Below are 18,156 nucleotides of genomic sequence, written 5' to 3'. Positions count from 1 at the left end.
TCACATATGTAATATTTAGAACTTAAGATCTGCTTCTAAAAATTATTGAGGTTGTTATAATAAAGACACTTATATAAGACTCTTCAAAACATATGAAATCAAAAACTTGTAATCAGGTTTGGTGTAGAAAGAAGAAAGAAAAAGCTAGACTAAAGTAATTGCTATAATTGAAAGATAATTACAGCTTTGAGCTTCCAGCCAGCTGTATGAGGGGGAAAGAGCAAAGGAAATATGATTTCTGTATGTGTAGTTTAGTTTTTATAAAAAGAGGCAAACTAATTCATCAGGATTAAAAAAAACCTTCTTCTGGCATTAAAATCTCTAAGAGCTTATCATGCAGACAGGTAAAGCTTTATGTACTGTGTAACAGAATGATGGCATTAATACCTTTACCAAAAAATGCAGATAAACAAATCATGACAGTTTCTTATAAAAGTCACTTTCTTATGACATTAATTAGTCAGTAGGTTCAGCTGCTACCTAATATAGTCCCTGACTCATGACACTAGGACCATGTCAGCTGCGATATGGAGGATGTCAGTATTCCGGTCAGCAGTGGCAGGAGGGTGACCTTCCGTTCATTTGAAAGCCATACCCAGTGATAAATAGGGGAAAAGGCCTTGGATCCCAACTCTGTTAGGAAATGTGACAGATTGGAATTTGATCTCTCAGCCCATTTCTACTCTTTTTAATTCTCAGAGGAATAGTATTATGACACAGTCTTTGGGAGAGTATTAATGGTTTGGGGATTATACTGAAATCATACACCTTGGTGTCTTAGATGGATCCTGGCTACAGAATCAGAGACTTATGATAGATTAGTGAATGCTGCAGAACATCCAAGATTGTTCTTAATCATCTTCTCAGTAAGATGAAACAGTGTATCAGTGACTATTAGTGGACCGGCTGTGCCTAAAATTAGCTTGTTCTTAATAAATTATAATATGCCAACGTATTAAGATGTAAAATGAAGTAGAATGTTAAAGAGTTCGGAGAAAGGCCTAAGAGAAGTAATGTAAAAAAGACTGAATCATTCTCATTTAAGGAATAATAATATATTGTTTTATAATTAGTGTTGAGAAATCACATAACCATTATAAATAACTGCTTACAAAAATAACTGGAATGAAGCCACTTGGCTTAGATTATTTAATCCGGTGAATTAAAACGATAAACACTAACTTCTTTTCCCAATAGCCATAACTAGGTGTCAGTGACTTCCTCGATTTTCCTAACCGAGTTTTCTTTTTGTCCTGAAAGTACATCTTCTTGTTCCATTTTGTAAGTATATTCTGTTGAAGTTTTCCTGTAATAGAGGCATGAGATGTAATTAAACAGTGACCCTCCCAGATCAAATCCCACTGTTATAGTCCCACAGTGTGCATCTACAGAGCTCCCATTATGGCTATGCAGCGCATACTCCACACCCCTAGGAGGCCCCGTCACATGTTATAGTCTGTGCTCTTAGCACAACCAGAGCTGTTCAAAGCCTCAATGGCAGAAAAGAGTGAACTCACCTTCCTGCCTTCATATGCAAAATTGCTTTGGGTTCCCATGTTCCATTTTTTAAGTTCTTAATAGTTTTACCTTATATTCCATAAAAATCTGTGTTTCTTTAATTATTAAATTAACAAAATTAAGATCAACTAACTTGGGCACTTAGATGTGGCTGGCATCTTTTTTATTGAGCTTACCGCAACACATCTCTAGAATGTGCCCCTCCGATCTGCAAAGCTTGCCCCTTCACCACAGGCCACTCCACCCCCTCTCAGTTTAATTCCTTTGAAATGTTCCTTTCCCCAAAGGGTGAAAACGTAGCATAGAGAAGTGAGGGGTGGGGGGTGTCAAAGCATACCCTCACGTTAGCTCTCATTGTGCAATCTGAGGACTTGTTCTCTGCCTTCCAAAGAAAATGGAAATTGAGGCAGAGTGGCTACATTGACTACCTGACATACAAAATGCTTTGAACTCAGCAGGGGGAAAGACTGTCTTTACAACAGTAGTGTTATGAATCCATATTCTAAGTCTCTCCAGAGAAGTTCTTAATGCTGTGGCATATAATGTAAGTTCCAAATGTGATCCTTCAACTTGGAAACCACTGTGACATTCAAAATATAAAACTTTCTAATTACACTAGACTTTTCATAAACACAGCCTTAACCCATAACTTCCATTTTATTCATGATTTACAAACAGAGAAAATGGGAAATCTTGAGGGAGAAGATGTGATTATCATTAGCTATGAAGATTTTCAAAACTGCATTAGTTTCAGTTCATTAGGTCTTATAATCACATTAGCTACGTGGCATTGTGAGGAGAAGAGATGCCCTGAGGAGCTCTCCCAGCAGATTTCCGTGAAGTTGCACTCCCTCCGCCCACTGGGACTCAATATGGGATTAGATTTTTCCTTTCTCAGGATGAACCAATGGAAATAACGCAGCGTGTAGAAACCATGTTTACGCAAACATTTCCTCTCACCCTTTCCTAATTCCTTCTATGATTCCCCTGGCCAAAGGCTATGTCAGTTTTGAGTAATTCTGAACTTCTGAAGGCTTGATAAGATGAGTAACTCCCACCTCACTGGGATTCCCATTGGGCTCGTAACAAATTCTGAGCAAAGGGTTTTCAGTAAACTGCTTAGTTCAGAACCACTTAGGATGTTAAAAATACAGATTCTTGGGCCCCACTATAGCTTCTTTATATCAGAATGTCTGAGGGTCAGGCCTGGGCATGAGCAGTGTACCCAGCGCCCCAGGTGTCCTGAAGGACTGTAGGGATTCTGCAAGGCGTCTGTGCAATGGCTGTTGCTCCCATATGGCCTGGGAAGGAAGGCGAGTGGAACTGATGAGGCTGGTAGATGGAGGGGCCTGGAGGCCGTGCGCTTTGATACAAATCAAGGCTAGTTATTCGTTAGGGCCATAGTCAAAACACTCATCCATTTAAATTGAGCAAATATTCTCTTGCTCAGAAGTGAGATACTATTCTCTCCTGTCATGTCTCTACTCAAGACTCCAGTTTCCTCCATATTGCCTTGTATATCTAGTCCAAAGTCTTTGGCTCTCTCCAGGATATTAATAACCTTTGTAATGAACATGGGCCTCTTCCGAAGAATGTGACTGGCTCTGATTGTTGAGTTCCATGTTTAGTCATGCCAGACCATGGAGGAACAGAACCTCCACAGGTGTGCTATTCTATTATACCTATCTCCCCTGCCTCCATCAACATAGTTTTATCATCCCTAAATTGGGCAGAGGAGGAGAGGAAAATAAATGTATTGAAGTATGAAGACATGTACATGCACACAACGTTCTTAAATTCACAAAATACCCCGTGTATTAAGGCCAGCTATAGACAAAGTGGTACAGCATAAAAAAATTACCAGAAAATTCCCCCAAGTCTATTCCCCTTGCTTACCTCAGACACACACACAGGGCCCTGCATTCGGGCCTCAGCCCTCTCATCCTTCTCCCTCCCGTCCCTTTTCCTCACTGGGTGACTTGGTCTGTTCCGGTCATTTATGCCTGAGTAGGATTTTAAATGCACATGCCACCTCTTCCGTGAATATTTGTTTTTTTAAGCTTTGCTTTAACTGTAAAGTGAAAGCAGTTTTCTCTCCTTCAGTAGGGGGCTGGGGGGCTCTCTAGAGGTCCTTGAAATCTGACCCATCCTCAGAGGCTGGCTGACCCTGACTGCGATGAGTGCCTGCATGGGAGCTGGTCCTTTCCACCCTGTGAACATGCAGAGGCTTTGGAATCCACCAGACACATTGAGGACAGTTCTCAGCTTGAAACAACATCAGTCCAAGGGCACTGTAGCTGCGTCGCTTCCCCGGCGCCTCTGCCATCAAGCTGAAAGAAATCCAGCTTCAATTACTGTGACTGAGTGTTGTTTCTAACGCAATATGGTGAAAGTGAAAGGACTTGGAGCTTTTTGGCGTTTTTCTGATTTCACATGCTTGCAATTCAACAGTAAATTGTTTTTCATCTTTGATCAGTGTATCTCTGTATTAGGAACTTAATTCTAAATGTTTTTCATCTCTTGCAAATTTGCAGCAGACCAGTGTAATCTCATATTCAAGTTGTGAGTAGAAATGAACCAGTGCTTGGCACGTAGTAGGCATTTAGCAATTGTTTGTTTAATGAGTGACAGAAGGGCAAAGAGTAAAACACTCTTTGTGTCTTAGTGTCAAATACTAAGAAATATCATCAGAGGTATTAGTCAAGAAACCAATGAAACCAACCCAAAGAGCTGCCATCTTGAATAACAGAGACAGAGAAAGTCTCCAGAATGTTCTCTCACATTTGGAACCTCCTCAGGCTTATCAAGTGCTGAGATTGGATGTTAGATGGACCCTTTCCAACTTGCTGTCTCTGTAACAGTTTCCCAAATTGGGGCATATGCCTTTAAAAAGCCTCAGAAGCTTCTAGCAGCAGTATTTTCTCTCTGCATTACCTGTGCATGCTCATCTGCATATTTTGGTTTGGTCCTTGCATTTTGTTGAAAGGCTGTTATAAATATAAATTATAAATGTGCAATATTCCAAGTACACGTTAATAAAGAGACTTGTAAGTCAACTCTGTAACCAGTGTGCAGTGGTGGTGTTGCCAGAAGTGTAGTTGATGTTTGGGTGGCTGTCGGGACTGATTCCCGGCCCTGCACACTAATTGAAAAGGCCACTCATGATTCCTGCTCCTGACGTCCGTACAGCTGGTGTGGTCTCGTCAGGTTTCCCATGAATTACTAAGACCCGGCTTTCTGGGGAGTTGAAACTATTGATCACACTGAGAATTTCAGGTTCTTACAGGGTCAACATTTCCCTGTGTGTGGAAAGTCCTGAATTTTTGTTTTAAACCTTAGGGACCACCAGCTACTTTTATATAATGATAAAATCTCAGCGCTGGAAATAAGCCTTATAAGTGACCTCATTTTTCAGAAGGGGAAACTGAGGCACAGGGAGGTTTGGGCTTCTTTCGGGCTGCATAGCAACGTAGTGGAAAAGAACAGAGCAGAACGTGGTCTGTGCCTCCGTGTGTCGGTGACACGTCCACTCACTCCCTTATCCTTAGACGCTGGCCTCGTACAGAGCTGCCGTATGTTTGAGTGCTTATATGGGAATCAGGAAGGCTCCCAGGACACGGGAGCTCTGACTTCACCTTCACGTAACTGTGAGTAAGATGAAGCTAGTTTGAGTACCAGGGACCTGGCCGGATGACCCTTCAACCCAGTTTGGAAGGAAGATGAACATCTACACCAGTACTACTCCAAATGTGGTCCTCAGACCTCCCCTGGGAGCCAGTTAGAAATGCAGAATTCAGAGTCCGTGCCTTAACAAGATCCCCAGGTGATCTGTACACGCATTAAAGTGTGAGCAGCACTATTCTAGAACAGTCTTCTCGGACTTCAGCACGGATCACAGTCTCCTGGAGGGCTTGTTAAAACAGAGATTGCTGAGCCCCACCCTAAACTTGCTGATTCCTAAGCCTCGGGGAGAATTCTGCATTTTTAACAAGTTCCCAGATGAGGCTGAGGCTTCTGCTCCAGGACCACCCTTTGAGAAGCTCTGCCCGACAAAAACCATGCCCTGTCGCTTCCTCTAGAAGGGGCTTGAGAGTCATACTGTTGAGTCATCTGCACCCCCTCCTGGCAGAAAGCCTTGAGGACAAGCCCTGAGAACCTGCATTTTCAAATACAAGTTCTGACTTATTCTAATCAAGCTAGTGACTCTGAGACATTGCCCCCGCCCTAAGGAGTTCCCAATAACACCAGCGAGTAAATCCCAGGGACATTGTTTGAGATTTTGATTCTGTTTTTTAGGAGTCAATAAAAAGTATTTTGTCTGCCGATTTTATAATATAAAGAATTTGTAATATTTTTTCAATATAGTAAAGGTGAAAATTAAAGATAACTATGCTGTGTTCAGCACTGGGTAGTAAGCTGAGCCACATTCTTGCCAGTGCACATGTAGAAGATTAGCTCTTAAGTCAGCAGCCCTCACATTTAGATGTAGACGTGCAACAAAAGGTGTGGCCAAGACCCACTGCTTTATCTAACTCTGCTCCGGCTCACAATGAACTGGTGCTGCAAACTGGGCTTCTTTTGGTGCACAACTTAAATGGCCGTCTAACTCTTAAATTCCACTTCGTCCATCTTGAGGGTTTACTTTTCCAGAATAAGCATCTTTTTTTTTGCTGAGGAAGATTCGCCCTGAGCCAACGTCTGTTGCCAGTCTTCCTCTGCTTTATATGTGGGTCGCCACCACATCGCAGCTGACAAGTGGTGTAGGTCCCCGCCCAGGATCTGAACCCGAGAACCCGGGCCGCCGAAGCGGAATGCGCTGAACTTAACCACCAGGCCACGGGGTCAGCCCCCAGAATAAGCGTCTTTTGATGTGCAATCTCCATGAGGTAGCCTGGTTAGGGGAGCTTGCTAAAAGCTAATTGATATGTAGCAGATACGGGAGCATTTGCAATTAGCTGTCCAACCACAGTCCCACCAAGTGTTGAAATGAGTCTGATCTTTTAAATGCCACGAGCTGTGAGTGGAGGACTTGAGAGGTGTTTATGTCAAACGGTAAATTTCTGAACCTCTCCGCAAAGAAGCCAAATTTTGTTTCTGGTTAAGTCTTTTACTGTTATGAAAAAAAAGTGGCTGAACCACCCGTGCCTCAGAAGCCAACTAAAAACAGTGCAGAGCAACAGAGTGGGACTATCAAGTCAACCTGCCTGCCTGTGAGCACCACATCTCAGGACTCCGCGAAGTTGATGGGTGAGGGCCGTAAAGATTCTGGATTTAGAAGGAAGACCCACGATGAATGTGTGGCTGGGAATGAGCAGTGGGCAAACTGGAAGAGAGTGAATGTTCTTCTCTCTGGTGCTGAAAACAGGTCACACGGAGTGGTGTTAAGCTTGTGGGGAAGATGGTGAGGATCTCATGTCCTCACCTGTCTGCTATTGTCCCAGACAGGCCGGACACTGGGGGTTATGAACACGGTGGGGATGGCCCTGCGCCCTTGGTGAGAACACACTGCCAGGTAGTATGCTGGAGTAGAAAGTGCTGGGGACACTCTGTCCAGGGACCTGTGGCCATGTGACCCTAGACAAGGCACTTAACTTTGAGCCTCAGTTTGCTCATCCACAAGTAGGTACAGTAGCGTCTGCATCAAAGGGTCAAGAGGATTGAATAACATAACATGTAGAAAAGTGGCACATAGGATGTACTTGTTTAGGTTCGTCAGTGTTTTTTATTTCAAGCCTGGTGTGTAGCAGGCCTCTTCTGGACCCTGGGGGCAGACTGGGTAGAGTCAAGGTGATGGTGTGTAGGGTGAAGGCAGGCTGTGGAGACCTACCTAGCTCGTAGTCAGGCAAGCAGACTTCTGTAACTCCTCACGTCCCCATCGTTTGAGAAGTCTGAGAAAAAGCATTTCCTCTTCTAATTCTTACTTGAACTTTGTGAGTTCACGTTCTACATCTCATTTACCTATCACTTTTTAAAAAAATAGTTTAAGTGTAAGCAAAAGAAAATGCCTCGCGTTTTGCCTGGGCCAGTGAGAGCTGGTGCAAATTGTCACGTTTTGTGACACACATCCTATGTGTGTTTGCATAGGATAATGAGAAGACCATCCATAATGTGGATCTGAAGGCATTTAAAACTCAAGCTATCTGGTCCTTTTTTTTATGGAGAAAAAAATAGCTGCTGTAGGAAAATTAAGAGTTTTTATCCATTCATTTCCAAATTAATATCGATGAAAAGTAAGATAATTATTAGACTAAATTGGAAGTTTTTTGTTATTCTATATTTGCATAGCCTTTGAAATATTAATTTCTTCATGGTCGCTGGGTTATGTGAGGTTTCCTCTTTGGTGTAATGGTCACTGACTTTATGTGATGTGGGTGAAACCACTTGTCACTGCAAAATGGGTTAGAACTTGATGAAAGAAAGCTTTGAGTTTGAGAAATAAAGATATTTTTTTAAAAGGCCTGGTCAATATCCACCTCCTCTTGGATGCTTTTCCTCCTCTGAACTGTGAACCTATTCAACTATTAATTCACTCAACTTATTTATTAAAGGCCTACTGTGTGCCACATAGTAGGTCTACAGCTGTGAACCAGATAGGTCCGTTCACAGCGCCAACCTCTGGGGGCTTAGACCAGTGGAGGAGACACAGGAAGTGCTCGTCATCTCCATTTTGAGTAATGTTATGAAGGGAAAGCTTGTAAAAAAAAAAAAAAAAAAAAAAGGCAAAGCATCAGCTGCCCCAAGGAAGTGACAATTAAACTGAGACCTACAGGATGGGTAGGCTTTCGTCAGATAAAAATGAGGAAAGAAGAGCCAAGAGTATCTAAGGCTCCTCTCTTCTTTGAGAGATGTGAGGCCCAGAGTTTGTGAAGGAGGGAAGAGAAAGGTGAGAGCATCAGGGTTCTTAGGAGATGGAGAAGGCGTGAAATGTCATTGCTGAGAAGGGGTCAGAGGAGTGCAGAGCTTGGGGACACAGTGACATTGCCGGAGCAGATAGGCCTGCTGAGGTCAGCGAGGATTCACAAGCAGAGAAACCAACATTTCCAGTGTCGTGACTTTTCTCAAGAGATGTTCGGCTGCTCAGGTGACAGTTCAGAGAACCCACCGGCCATGTTTATTCCAGAGCTAAGGTTTTGCTTTAAGACACACTTGGCTTATTTTTGAATTGTTTGCTTGATGTGCTCATCTCTTTTACTCCCTCTCCCTCCCTCACCTGATAAATTAATAATTAAGCGTGTATTTTGAGAGTCAGCTTGGGAATCTGCTCAGCATTCTTCCCACAGAAACAAATATTCCATAAAAATTCTTGACTGGCTCATATTTTCCAGCTCATGTAGATGCTGAGAAGATGGTGGGACAGATACATCCCTGCCCTCAAGGAGCTTTTAATTTAGATCAGATGAGCAAATGTGTGAGGCAGGAAGAAATAGAATCTGAAGCCCAACTGCACACTTTGTGAAACGTCCCATTAAGACTTGTTTGTGCAAAATGGAAGACCCTGTACCTCTGCTCCTCAGCCAGTCTGGAAGATTCATTGTCTGTCTCTCTCCCCCACCCTCCTTCTCCTGCCCTCTCATGAGATTTACCATTACAAGTAAAAAATGAGGGGCCGGCGCAGTGGTCTAGTGGGTAAGTTTGGTGTGCTCCATTTCGGCAACCCAGGTTCAGATCCTGGGCATGGACCTACACCGCTCATCAATGGCCATACCGTGGCAGCGACCCACATACAAAATAGAGGAAGATGGGCACAGATGTTAGCTCAGGGCCAATCTTCCTCAGCAAAAATAAATAAGTAAATAAATAATGAACCTTGGGAATTGGTTTTTAAGTCAGGAAATGAGCAAAAGCAACCTTGGAAGCCATTCCTTACCTGCCAAAGTCTTGCCTTGAGGCTTTTCTGAAGGCGAAAACAAAATGTCAGCAGGGCTTTTATAATCAATAAACTGTATTACTTCTGTACTGTAGGTTTAATGTATTTTTTGAAGACAAGTAACAGCCACACATACCACCCCCCAAAAGGTCAGCTTTCTCGTTTCCTGTGTGGATCAACAGGTCTGGTATGTACGAAGAGTAATCAGGTTTCGCTGACAGATGGCCCTAAGGATTTATAACTTGCTCTTAGAGTGAATGCCTGGCCTTTTCTGCCGTCAGCCCCAAGCGTTGATAACGGGGTCAGTTGGGTGACATTAAGGCTTTCCAGGGTCCTTTCTCTCGTGTTCACAGGTGGTGTGCTTCTCTTAAGCTGCCACAGAAGAAAATGTCAAGGTACTGCTCCGTAGTGATGTTATAAAATGATTCGGGAAACTATAAGGAAGAAAATCTTACCTTGGAGGCCTTTACCACCTTCTGCTCTTTGGGTGTATTTCCCCCCGACTCGGGGAAGGAGAGAAATAGGGGAATCTTTGTAACGACCCTATTCGGCAGAGAACCTCGGTGCCTTGGCAGGACGGGCGGCAAACATTTGCTTCCTTGGGTCCCTGTGTTAACCACAGACCCACACACAGAGTTCAGAGTAGGAGCCTGGCCTGTGTCGGGGCCCCTTTAATCTGAAGAGAAAGCCACCTGACTTTAAATACTTGCGCTTAAAACTCTCAGGAGACTCGAGAATTCTACTGAGAGGTTCGTTTCTGCCAAAGTGCCTCACAGAACAGGAGCCCGGCAGAGAATTTGGCTCCTCAGCCGTTGTTAAATTTGTTTGGCTAATATGTAGCTCATAAAGTGTCATTTTATCACATGGTTCCCATACCTGGTGACGACCAAGAAGGAGGCCTTCCCACGGGGTTGAGTCCTTGAACTCCTTATTCCGTCCATCAGTGAGGGGTCATGAGTGGAGGTGGTTTCTGTCATGCTTAATTATGAGTCAACTAGGACAGCAGTAAAAAGGCAATGACCATCATTACTGCCCTAAACCTGCTTCACAGGAACTAAAGTGTCTGCTGCTCTAACTAATCCCACCGGCCATCCCAGCTCTACCATATTATTTACAGAATTTGCCGTGATCAGGGCAGCTACCTGTTAAGGGTGTTTGGCTAAAGAAACAAATAGCTGCTCTTCAGGCTGCAACTTTCGTTAGTTTCATCCTGTTTTTGTTTCAATTTCCTGTTGGAATTGATTTTGGTGGCTGATGGTGCAGGCTAATGAAGACAATTAAAATGCCAAGCATAAGGCACAGACGGCAGGAATAACTGAGTGGCCCTCCTCCAGGAGCCTGCTGCCTAGGGCTGCGGGTAGAATTATACTGCCACCTCGTGGTGAACAGTGGCACCTGCTCTTAAAAGGCTTGGCTTTTTCTTAAGATTGAATCGTGTTGATTAAAATCATGAACTGAATGGATGTAAAAGTATGAGAGATTGTGGAGCTTTTAGTCCAGGATAATTATCCAGCCCAACTTCTGAGAGGATCCTCAACACAAGTCCTATAACCTGAATTACTGATCTTTCTCAGGGCCGGAGGACAAGTGGCCCCTGTAGTTCGGAATTATGTAATATTGGGGTGGGGAGGAAGGCTACACCTCTTTTACAGCAGTGTCATACATTTGTGTTAAATTACAGTCTCTGGTCATGATGCAGTGCAGTGGACATGAAGCCTATTCTAAAGCAAAAAGAATTGATGTACAACTATTCGACAATCTGCTCTTTCCTTAATATTACAGTCTTCTGCAACTCATCTTAGGGGGGCATTCGGGTGCCATGATGAATGTTTGCTGAGGAATAATGAATGGTCCTCCTTTGCCCTATGTTGAATAACTCATAGAATATTTGCACATGTGGTCTGACAAGGGACTATTGTTTAAACTTTGAAGACATGATATTCTATAATTGAATGCAATTGTATTGTTAGGTAAGAACATGATTGAGAGAAATAGGCTTAAATATCTCCATGAAAGAATCATGAGAGGTAGCCTCAAATTGTTCATGTATTTCTGCTGGTGTGGATTAATTCTGGGTACTCAGAAAATATCTTACTTGACGTAGGAATTAGCAGAAAATAAGATGGTCTTCGAGGACCAGTAACAGTGTCCTGGGCTTTGCAGCCTTGGGTCGTCTTCTCCACATGGAACCTGGTTGGTATAAGGCACAGTGTGTGATCTGGAAAATGCCATCATTACAGCAGGGGCCCTCCCTTGTCAGGGAACTTCTTACATCCCAGACACTGTGCCTCGTGTCCTCTTATTCTGTCCTTCTATCGCTAATCCTGAGAGAAGCCTTCTGGCCAGGGGGAAGGATGCTGATTCCCCCACTGCTGAAAATAAACTAAATGAGGACTCCTAAGCACTGCGTTTAAGCTCGGTGAAACCAGTGCACGAGGGTCCAGCCATGGGAGGAAAGGCCATTGCACTTCTTGGAAAGTCCTGGACCATCCACACCAGGCCTCCACCCTCATCTCCACCAAGAAAGAAGAACATGCAAGTCATATGTGTGCATCTACACACGTGGGGGGAGGCGGTCCATCTACAAGTATGGGGCAGGAGCAGTCCATCTACACACATGGGGGAGGAGTCCATCTACACACGGGGAAGGGACAGTCCATCTACACACATGGGAGGGGACAGTCCATCTACACACATGGGAGAGGCAGTCCATCTACACACATGGGAGGGGGCAGTCCATCTACACACAGAGTATGGGGCAGTCCATCTACACACATGGGAGGGGGCAGTCCATCTACACACATGGGAGGGGACAGTCCATCTACACACAGGGGAGGGGGCAGTCCATCTACACACAGGGGAGGGGGCAGTCCATCTACACACAGGGGAGGGGGCAGTCCATCTACACACAGAGTATGGGGCAGTCCATCTACACACAGGGGAGGGGGCAGTCCATCTACACACAGAGTATGGGGCAGTCCATCTACACACAGGGGAGGGGGCAGTCCATCTACACACATGGGAGGGGACAGTCCATCTACACACAGGGGAGGGGGCAGTCCATCTACACACAGGGGAGGGGGCAGTCCATCTACACACAGAGGAGGGGCCAGTGCATCTACACACATGGGGGGAGGACATTCCTGTCTCCACTGTAGTTGAGCCACTGAAATTTAGGAAAGAGATGACCCGAGAAGGAATAGGCAGGAGAATTATGGGAACAGAAGTCCAGAAAAAGAAAGAGACCAGGAGAGAAGAGAAACAGGGGCGCAGACTTTCTCTAAAATGGGAATAACCGCACGCAGGGGGTCTGCTGTGAGGCTCAAAGGTCATGTATAGGCAGACCCCCGCCGGCCCCTGGGGTGACCTTGGCTCCTGGTCCTCCTGTAGAGCAGCACTTAGAGCTCCGAGGACTGGAAGCTGCCCAACAACTATCCTTAGGGATCACAGTGCATCTGACTCAGAAACATGCGCCAGACGATCACTCTTTTCATCGTGAGATTTCGTCCACCATGAAAACTTTTGGAAGAAGTAGTTCTTTCAGTAGCTTTTCAGCAAATTCTAGTTGAAGTGGAAAAGCCAGGAGCTTGGACACGTTTTCTCTGAGTTACACCTTTCTCAGTAGCTTGTAATAATCTGCTTCCATCCGCTTTCTCCCTCCACTGGTCTGATAGGCCAGGCACCCCACATGTTCCATCATGTTCTAACAGCCTCCCAATGTTGAGAGAGAGAGAGAGAGAGAAGAAAAACATGTACAGAAGTGGAGGGAGGCGCTACAGATCCCACACTAGCTTGCTGGATGGATATCTGGCTTTTGAATAATTCACAGCAAACTATTTTCTAAGAACTTAGCCCTTTATAAATAGACATTGATTAAATCTGTTGTATGAATGAATGAGTGAATGAATGAAGGAACCAACAGATATCCTTTGTTTGTGCTTCCGAAAATGTGTTATGCCTTGGACCTGTATATAAAAATTTATTTTGTACATATTCATAGGTGACCATGATTCATGTGCTTGCTTGAATGTATTTTAATAACTTATTGTGGTGCCAATTTGTAGTCTAAGTTTAACGTGAATTATTCTTTGCCTCAACAAATCATAGGAGCGGTGGTGATTTTCATTCAGTTGTAGCTGCCCAGCGGCAGACATGCAAAAGCGATTGAACCGTCTGTTACTGTATGCATGCGGTGTTTACAGGCATAATATATAACCAACACAGGGAGAGAGAAGTTCTAGATTACACAGGAAGTTGTACGTTTATATATTTACAGAGCGTGAGGAAGTGTTCGTGTGGATTCCAGGACCTAAGGAAGACAATTGACTTCAGCTCCTGGAATTCTCTCTGCATACGTTGCAGATAAAGTTTCTTTTTCTTCAGCCTTAAATATTCAAATAAATGTGATGTATTTCACCTGGAGAAAATTGGTCCAGTTGAACACGGTGCACTGTAGGCCACAGCCACCCAGGCCCTGGCTTGAACTGAACGCTCGGTGATGGCTGAATACAGTTAAGCTCTTCAGTGACGCAAATAAAATGTCAACATTGACAGTCGTTTTCAAAAAAAAAGTTTTTTTTTTCAAGAAAAAAAGTTTTTTTAAGTTCTGATACATTACCATAAGACAAAAATAACATTATCGTAAGACAAAAATATTTAATTGCTTACTTTAGTCATGAAATTTGAGATTGTTAAAAGCTATTCCTTTTAAGTTAGTATGTTCTAGAAGTGAGCAAAGCAAATGTTCTTTAAACATGGCCTCTCTGATGATAGAATCGTTAATTTAATGTACTACTCTGTTTTTCAAAATCTGTGACTCTTTTCGTCGAGAAGCGTTGTAGCTGGAACAGATAGCAGCAGCCCCCAGGGAGAAGGAACGCCCTCTAGGGGCCAAGAGACACTTAGCACCTGTGACACTTCAGGGGAACTTACTCGACGTCTCTGCCATTCAGCGTCCTTGTCTGGAAAATGGGGATTAGCAGTGCCTTCCTGACAGGCTGGTGGCAGCGAAGAAATGAGGAGAGCGTTTAGCCGAGTCCCAGGCACATGCCAGGGCCTGAAATGTACGAAGGACACCTCTTATGTTTAATTGGTAGCTGTTTATATACACGTCTCATGTACTGCTGGTAATGTATTCTTAGCACATACATCATCCGTTCATTTGCCGTGCTTATGGAGTGCTCGCAGGAGCTAGGAAAGCTGGCCCCGAAAATAAACAGTCACAGACTCAGAACGGATAACTAGTTATGGAGGTGAATATAGAGACATTCTGTTTCATTAGTTGCAGTGACCTTAAACCTTCTCGAAGAAAAGCAGGTTTGGGGAGCTAGGGAGACAGGTAGGGAAGATGCAAACTGCATTTTTGTGAAAGCTGTAATAAATGCTTTAGACTGTTCTGGAAAAGCAGAATCCAAATAAGCATTTATTTATTTGCAATGGAGTACTTGGAATCTTGCTTTATTTGAAGACTGAGGATCTGTCCCCAGTCATATCCAGATAACAAGACGTCCATTGCCTCAGACACTGTGCACTCAGCCCCTGCCTTTGCTCAGAGGCCTTCCTCCTGGCGTGAACCAGTTACAGGATTCCGTCACTTCACACGAGAAGTTGTTTCACATGTGGTCTCTCTGCAGGAGGACGCAGCTCTCTGTTCCCATGTCGCCAGCTTTGAAGGACTGACATCTTCCACCAGCTCGTGCCACTTCCTGCCGCCACCATGGGCCCCTTGGGGAGCATGCTGAGCAGTGGGCAGATGCAGATCGCCCTGTGGGGGAGTTTGGCGGCTGTGGCCACTTTCTTCCTCATCGCCTTCCTCATCTTTCTGTGCTCCAGTTGTGACAGGTGAGAGTGAGTGTATCTACCGGAACCTTAAAATCACACATTCCCCGCACCCAGAAGACTGTTTATATCAAAAGCCTGATATGAATGGAATCCCACTGCAGAGAAGTTCACAGAAACTCATGTGTTAGGGTTACTTACCTCTCTGTTGCAAAGGATCCTGGGACAGTTTTTATTAGCTGAATGAGAATCCACGTTCGATGTTGTTGGGGAAGAGCCCTTGTATATGGAAACTTCCCAGAATGACATTCTTGCTATTCTTTTGAGCACATCTTTGTCAAAATTTGTATTGTCTTTTTCCATTGGTGGACATTTGGAAATCTAAGTAGGATGTGCATTAAAGATAGTCTTTTTGTTGCCCCCCAGAGTTACTAAGAATTTTTGCTTTGTTACGTGGATCCCTTTGGAGGGATCATTTCAATAAAGATTTGTAATCTAGAACTGCAGTTTCTTAAGAAAAAGATTAGTTTTCTTACAAGAAAGACATGGTTGATAGGAAATAATCATCTTGTCTTTTTTTTTTTTAATTATACTTCCCCCGCCCTCTCTCTCTCTTCCTCCCCTTCCCTCTATGTCTCCCTCGTGTAAAATGTCTGTATCCCTCTAAAAGGAGATCTGTGCTCAGAGAGAAGCAAAGTTCTTTCTAACCAGGATAATTTTCAAGGTGTTCAGACATGTTACAATCCGTGCAGCCTCCTGGTGGATTGGCTGCTGCTGGGGGCCCGTGAGCTCAGTCAAGTGTCATTTAAAAGTCTGGATGTGGCTTCCTACCCTAAAGTCTCTGTCAAGAGGGGAACAGCCGACCTCTCTGAACCCAAGTAGCCTCCTAGTCCCTGCCCAGTTTGGACCCAGGACCCCTACGGCTGGGACAGTCTGGCCAGAAGATGAAGAAATAGAAGAGAGCAGGGAGTTTGCTCCCCTGGGCCTGGGAGGGCCTGCCTCTGTAATCATTCGCGCCCCCACTAGGTGTCGCTGTTGCCTTATACAGACATGGGAAACTGTTCTCTCGAACTGAGGGCTTTCTTTAGCCTGTCCTGAGTAAAAATAAATTCTATTTTTACTTGACGGACTTTTCCATAGACTGGAAGTACATATGACTCATCCTGAGAGCATGTACCCTTCCTGACGTGCCAAAATTTGTATTTTCCTTGATTATTTTCTCAATCCCATTGCAGTGTGCAACTTTGCAAAGACTCTGAATTAAGAACAATGAAGAGATAAGAATTGTCTAGATTTCCTTAAAAAAAAAAAAAAAGGTGTAATTCATTCCAGTATTTTAGATATGAACAGTTTCAACTCAGGAACCTGCCTCGGTCCTCTTGTTGTGAACATGTATTTTCTTCTCCTAGAAGAAGGAGAGAAGAGAGGTGACCGTCCCGTGCTGTGACTCGACCCCCTCAGGCCCTACCGCCTGCGAGTAGCTGTCTAGCTTTGGCTTCCTTGGCAAAATTAATTTGGTTCTTCAAAGAGAGATTTAAGTGTTGATAAAAATTAGGATGGAAAAGGGGAGCGTGTGTTTAATTTTAGATGGCAGGTTGGATATTACAGCAATGTTTTATTTGCCATTTCAGAGAAAAGAAGCCGAGACAGCATAGCGGGGACCATGAGAACCTGATGAACGTGGTGAGCCCGTGTGCACGTGTCTGTGTGTGTGTGCATGTGTCTGCGTGTGTCTGCGTTTTAAAACATCAGCCGCTTATCTAAGCGTGTTCCCACACACTCACGACCTGAAGGATCTGGAGGGAGAGAACTCAGCCAGAGCAAACTGGCTGCCTGGGCTGTGTCCTCCTCCTGCAGGTGTATATTCACTGTGGCTAGGGGCCTGTGCAGGTAGCCAGGTTGTTGGGAGAGTTCCTGAAATGGATGCGCTCCGACCTACCGCAGGGATGTTTCTTTTTTGCCTCTGCCCATCTCCAACCAGTGTATCAGTTTGCTAGCACTGTCATAACAGAGGACCACAAATCGAGCGGCTTAAGTAACAAATTTATTGTCTTACGGTTCTGGAGGCTAGAAATCCAAGATCGAGGTGTCAGAGGGTTGGTTCCTTCTGAGGGCTCTGAGGTGAATCTGTTCCAAGCCTCTCTCCCAGCTTCTGGTGGCCTGCTGGCTGGCAGTCTCAGCTTTCCTTGGTTTGTAGCTGTCTCCCTTCATCGTCACATAGTATTCTCGCTGAGTCTCTCCACGTAGTCTTTGCTCTGTGTGTGTGTCTGTCTCTGTCCACGTTTCCCCTTTTTATGAGGACTCCACTATGACCTCATCTTAACTGGTTTCATCTGCATTGACCTTGTTTCTATATAAGGTCACATTCTAAGGTATTAGAGGTTAGAAGTTCAACAGGAATTTGGGGAGGATACAACAGGAATTTGGGGAGTATACAGTTCAACCATAACAGCTGGTCACTAAGTTAACCAGAGCCTGGGACCCCTAACACCCTTGGTATGACCTGGCTTTGCTGGCTTTTCCACAGCCCTCAGTGTCTTCTGGGTCCTGGGTCATGTCTGCATTCCATGAGAAGGATAGGGGAACAGGTCATATGAGCAGTGACTCAGGCTGCTACCTGGGAGCAGTTGGGTATTTAAAGAAATACGTTGAACTACCAGCTTACTTTCTGACTACTCATAGCTATAGCTCAGCCTGGTGTATTATTCCAGGTAATATCTACACATGCTAGCCCAGTAGAAAATAAACAATCCACGTGCCATTCTTCCCTCCAAGGGTCCCGAATGTGTTTGTGAGAATACGAAGGGTTTGCAAACCTTTTTACCATGTGATTGTTTTCGTGAGCCTTGCAGCGGAGACTTGGCTGGTTATGAAATAGATAATGTCATTGACTTCTACGACTATCTTTGACCAGATTTAAGTCTCTTCCCTTCAGATGACAAAGGGTGATGCTTTCCCATGTTTTTCATGGCATGGCACACCTTTAGCAAGAA

The 18,156-nt window shown here is 44.3% G+C and overlaps 1 protein-coding gene across 2 annotated transcripts in view; it reads left to right on the top strand.

Moving 5' to 3' along the window:
- The window catches only part of PAG1 (phosphoprotein membrane anchor with glycosphingolipid microdomains 1), a 92,592-nt gene that overhangs the window by 60,523 nt on the left and 13,913 nt on the right, over positions 1–18,156 (top strand). For both annotated transcript variants that reach the window (XM_058528937.1, XM_058528938.1), the window contains 2 exons: positions 15,019–15,226; positions 16,795–16,846. In XM_058528937.1, the coding sequence (XP_058384920.1) occupies positions 15,102–15,226; positions 16,795–16,846 (177 nt within the window). In that variant the 5' untranslated portion in view covers positions 15,019–15,101. The remainder of the gene's footprint in view (positions 1–15,018; positions 15,227–16,794; positions 16,847–18,156) is intronic.

The sequence above is a fragment of the Diceros bicornis genome, chromosome 33 (assembly GCF_020826845.1).
Source record: "Diceros bicornis minor isolate mBicDic1 chromosome 33, mDicBic1.mat.cur, whole genome shotgun sequence".
Lineage (NCBI taxonomy): Eukaryota > Metazoa > Chordata > Mammalia > Perissodactyla > Rhinocerotidae > Diceros > Diceros bicornis.
This window is presented reverse-complemented; position numbering and strand designations above follow the sequence as displayed.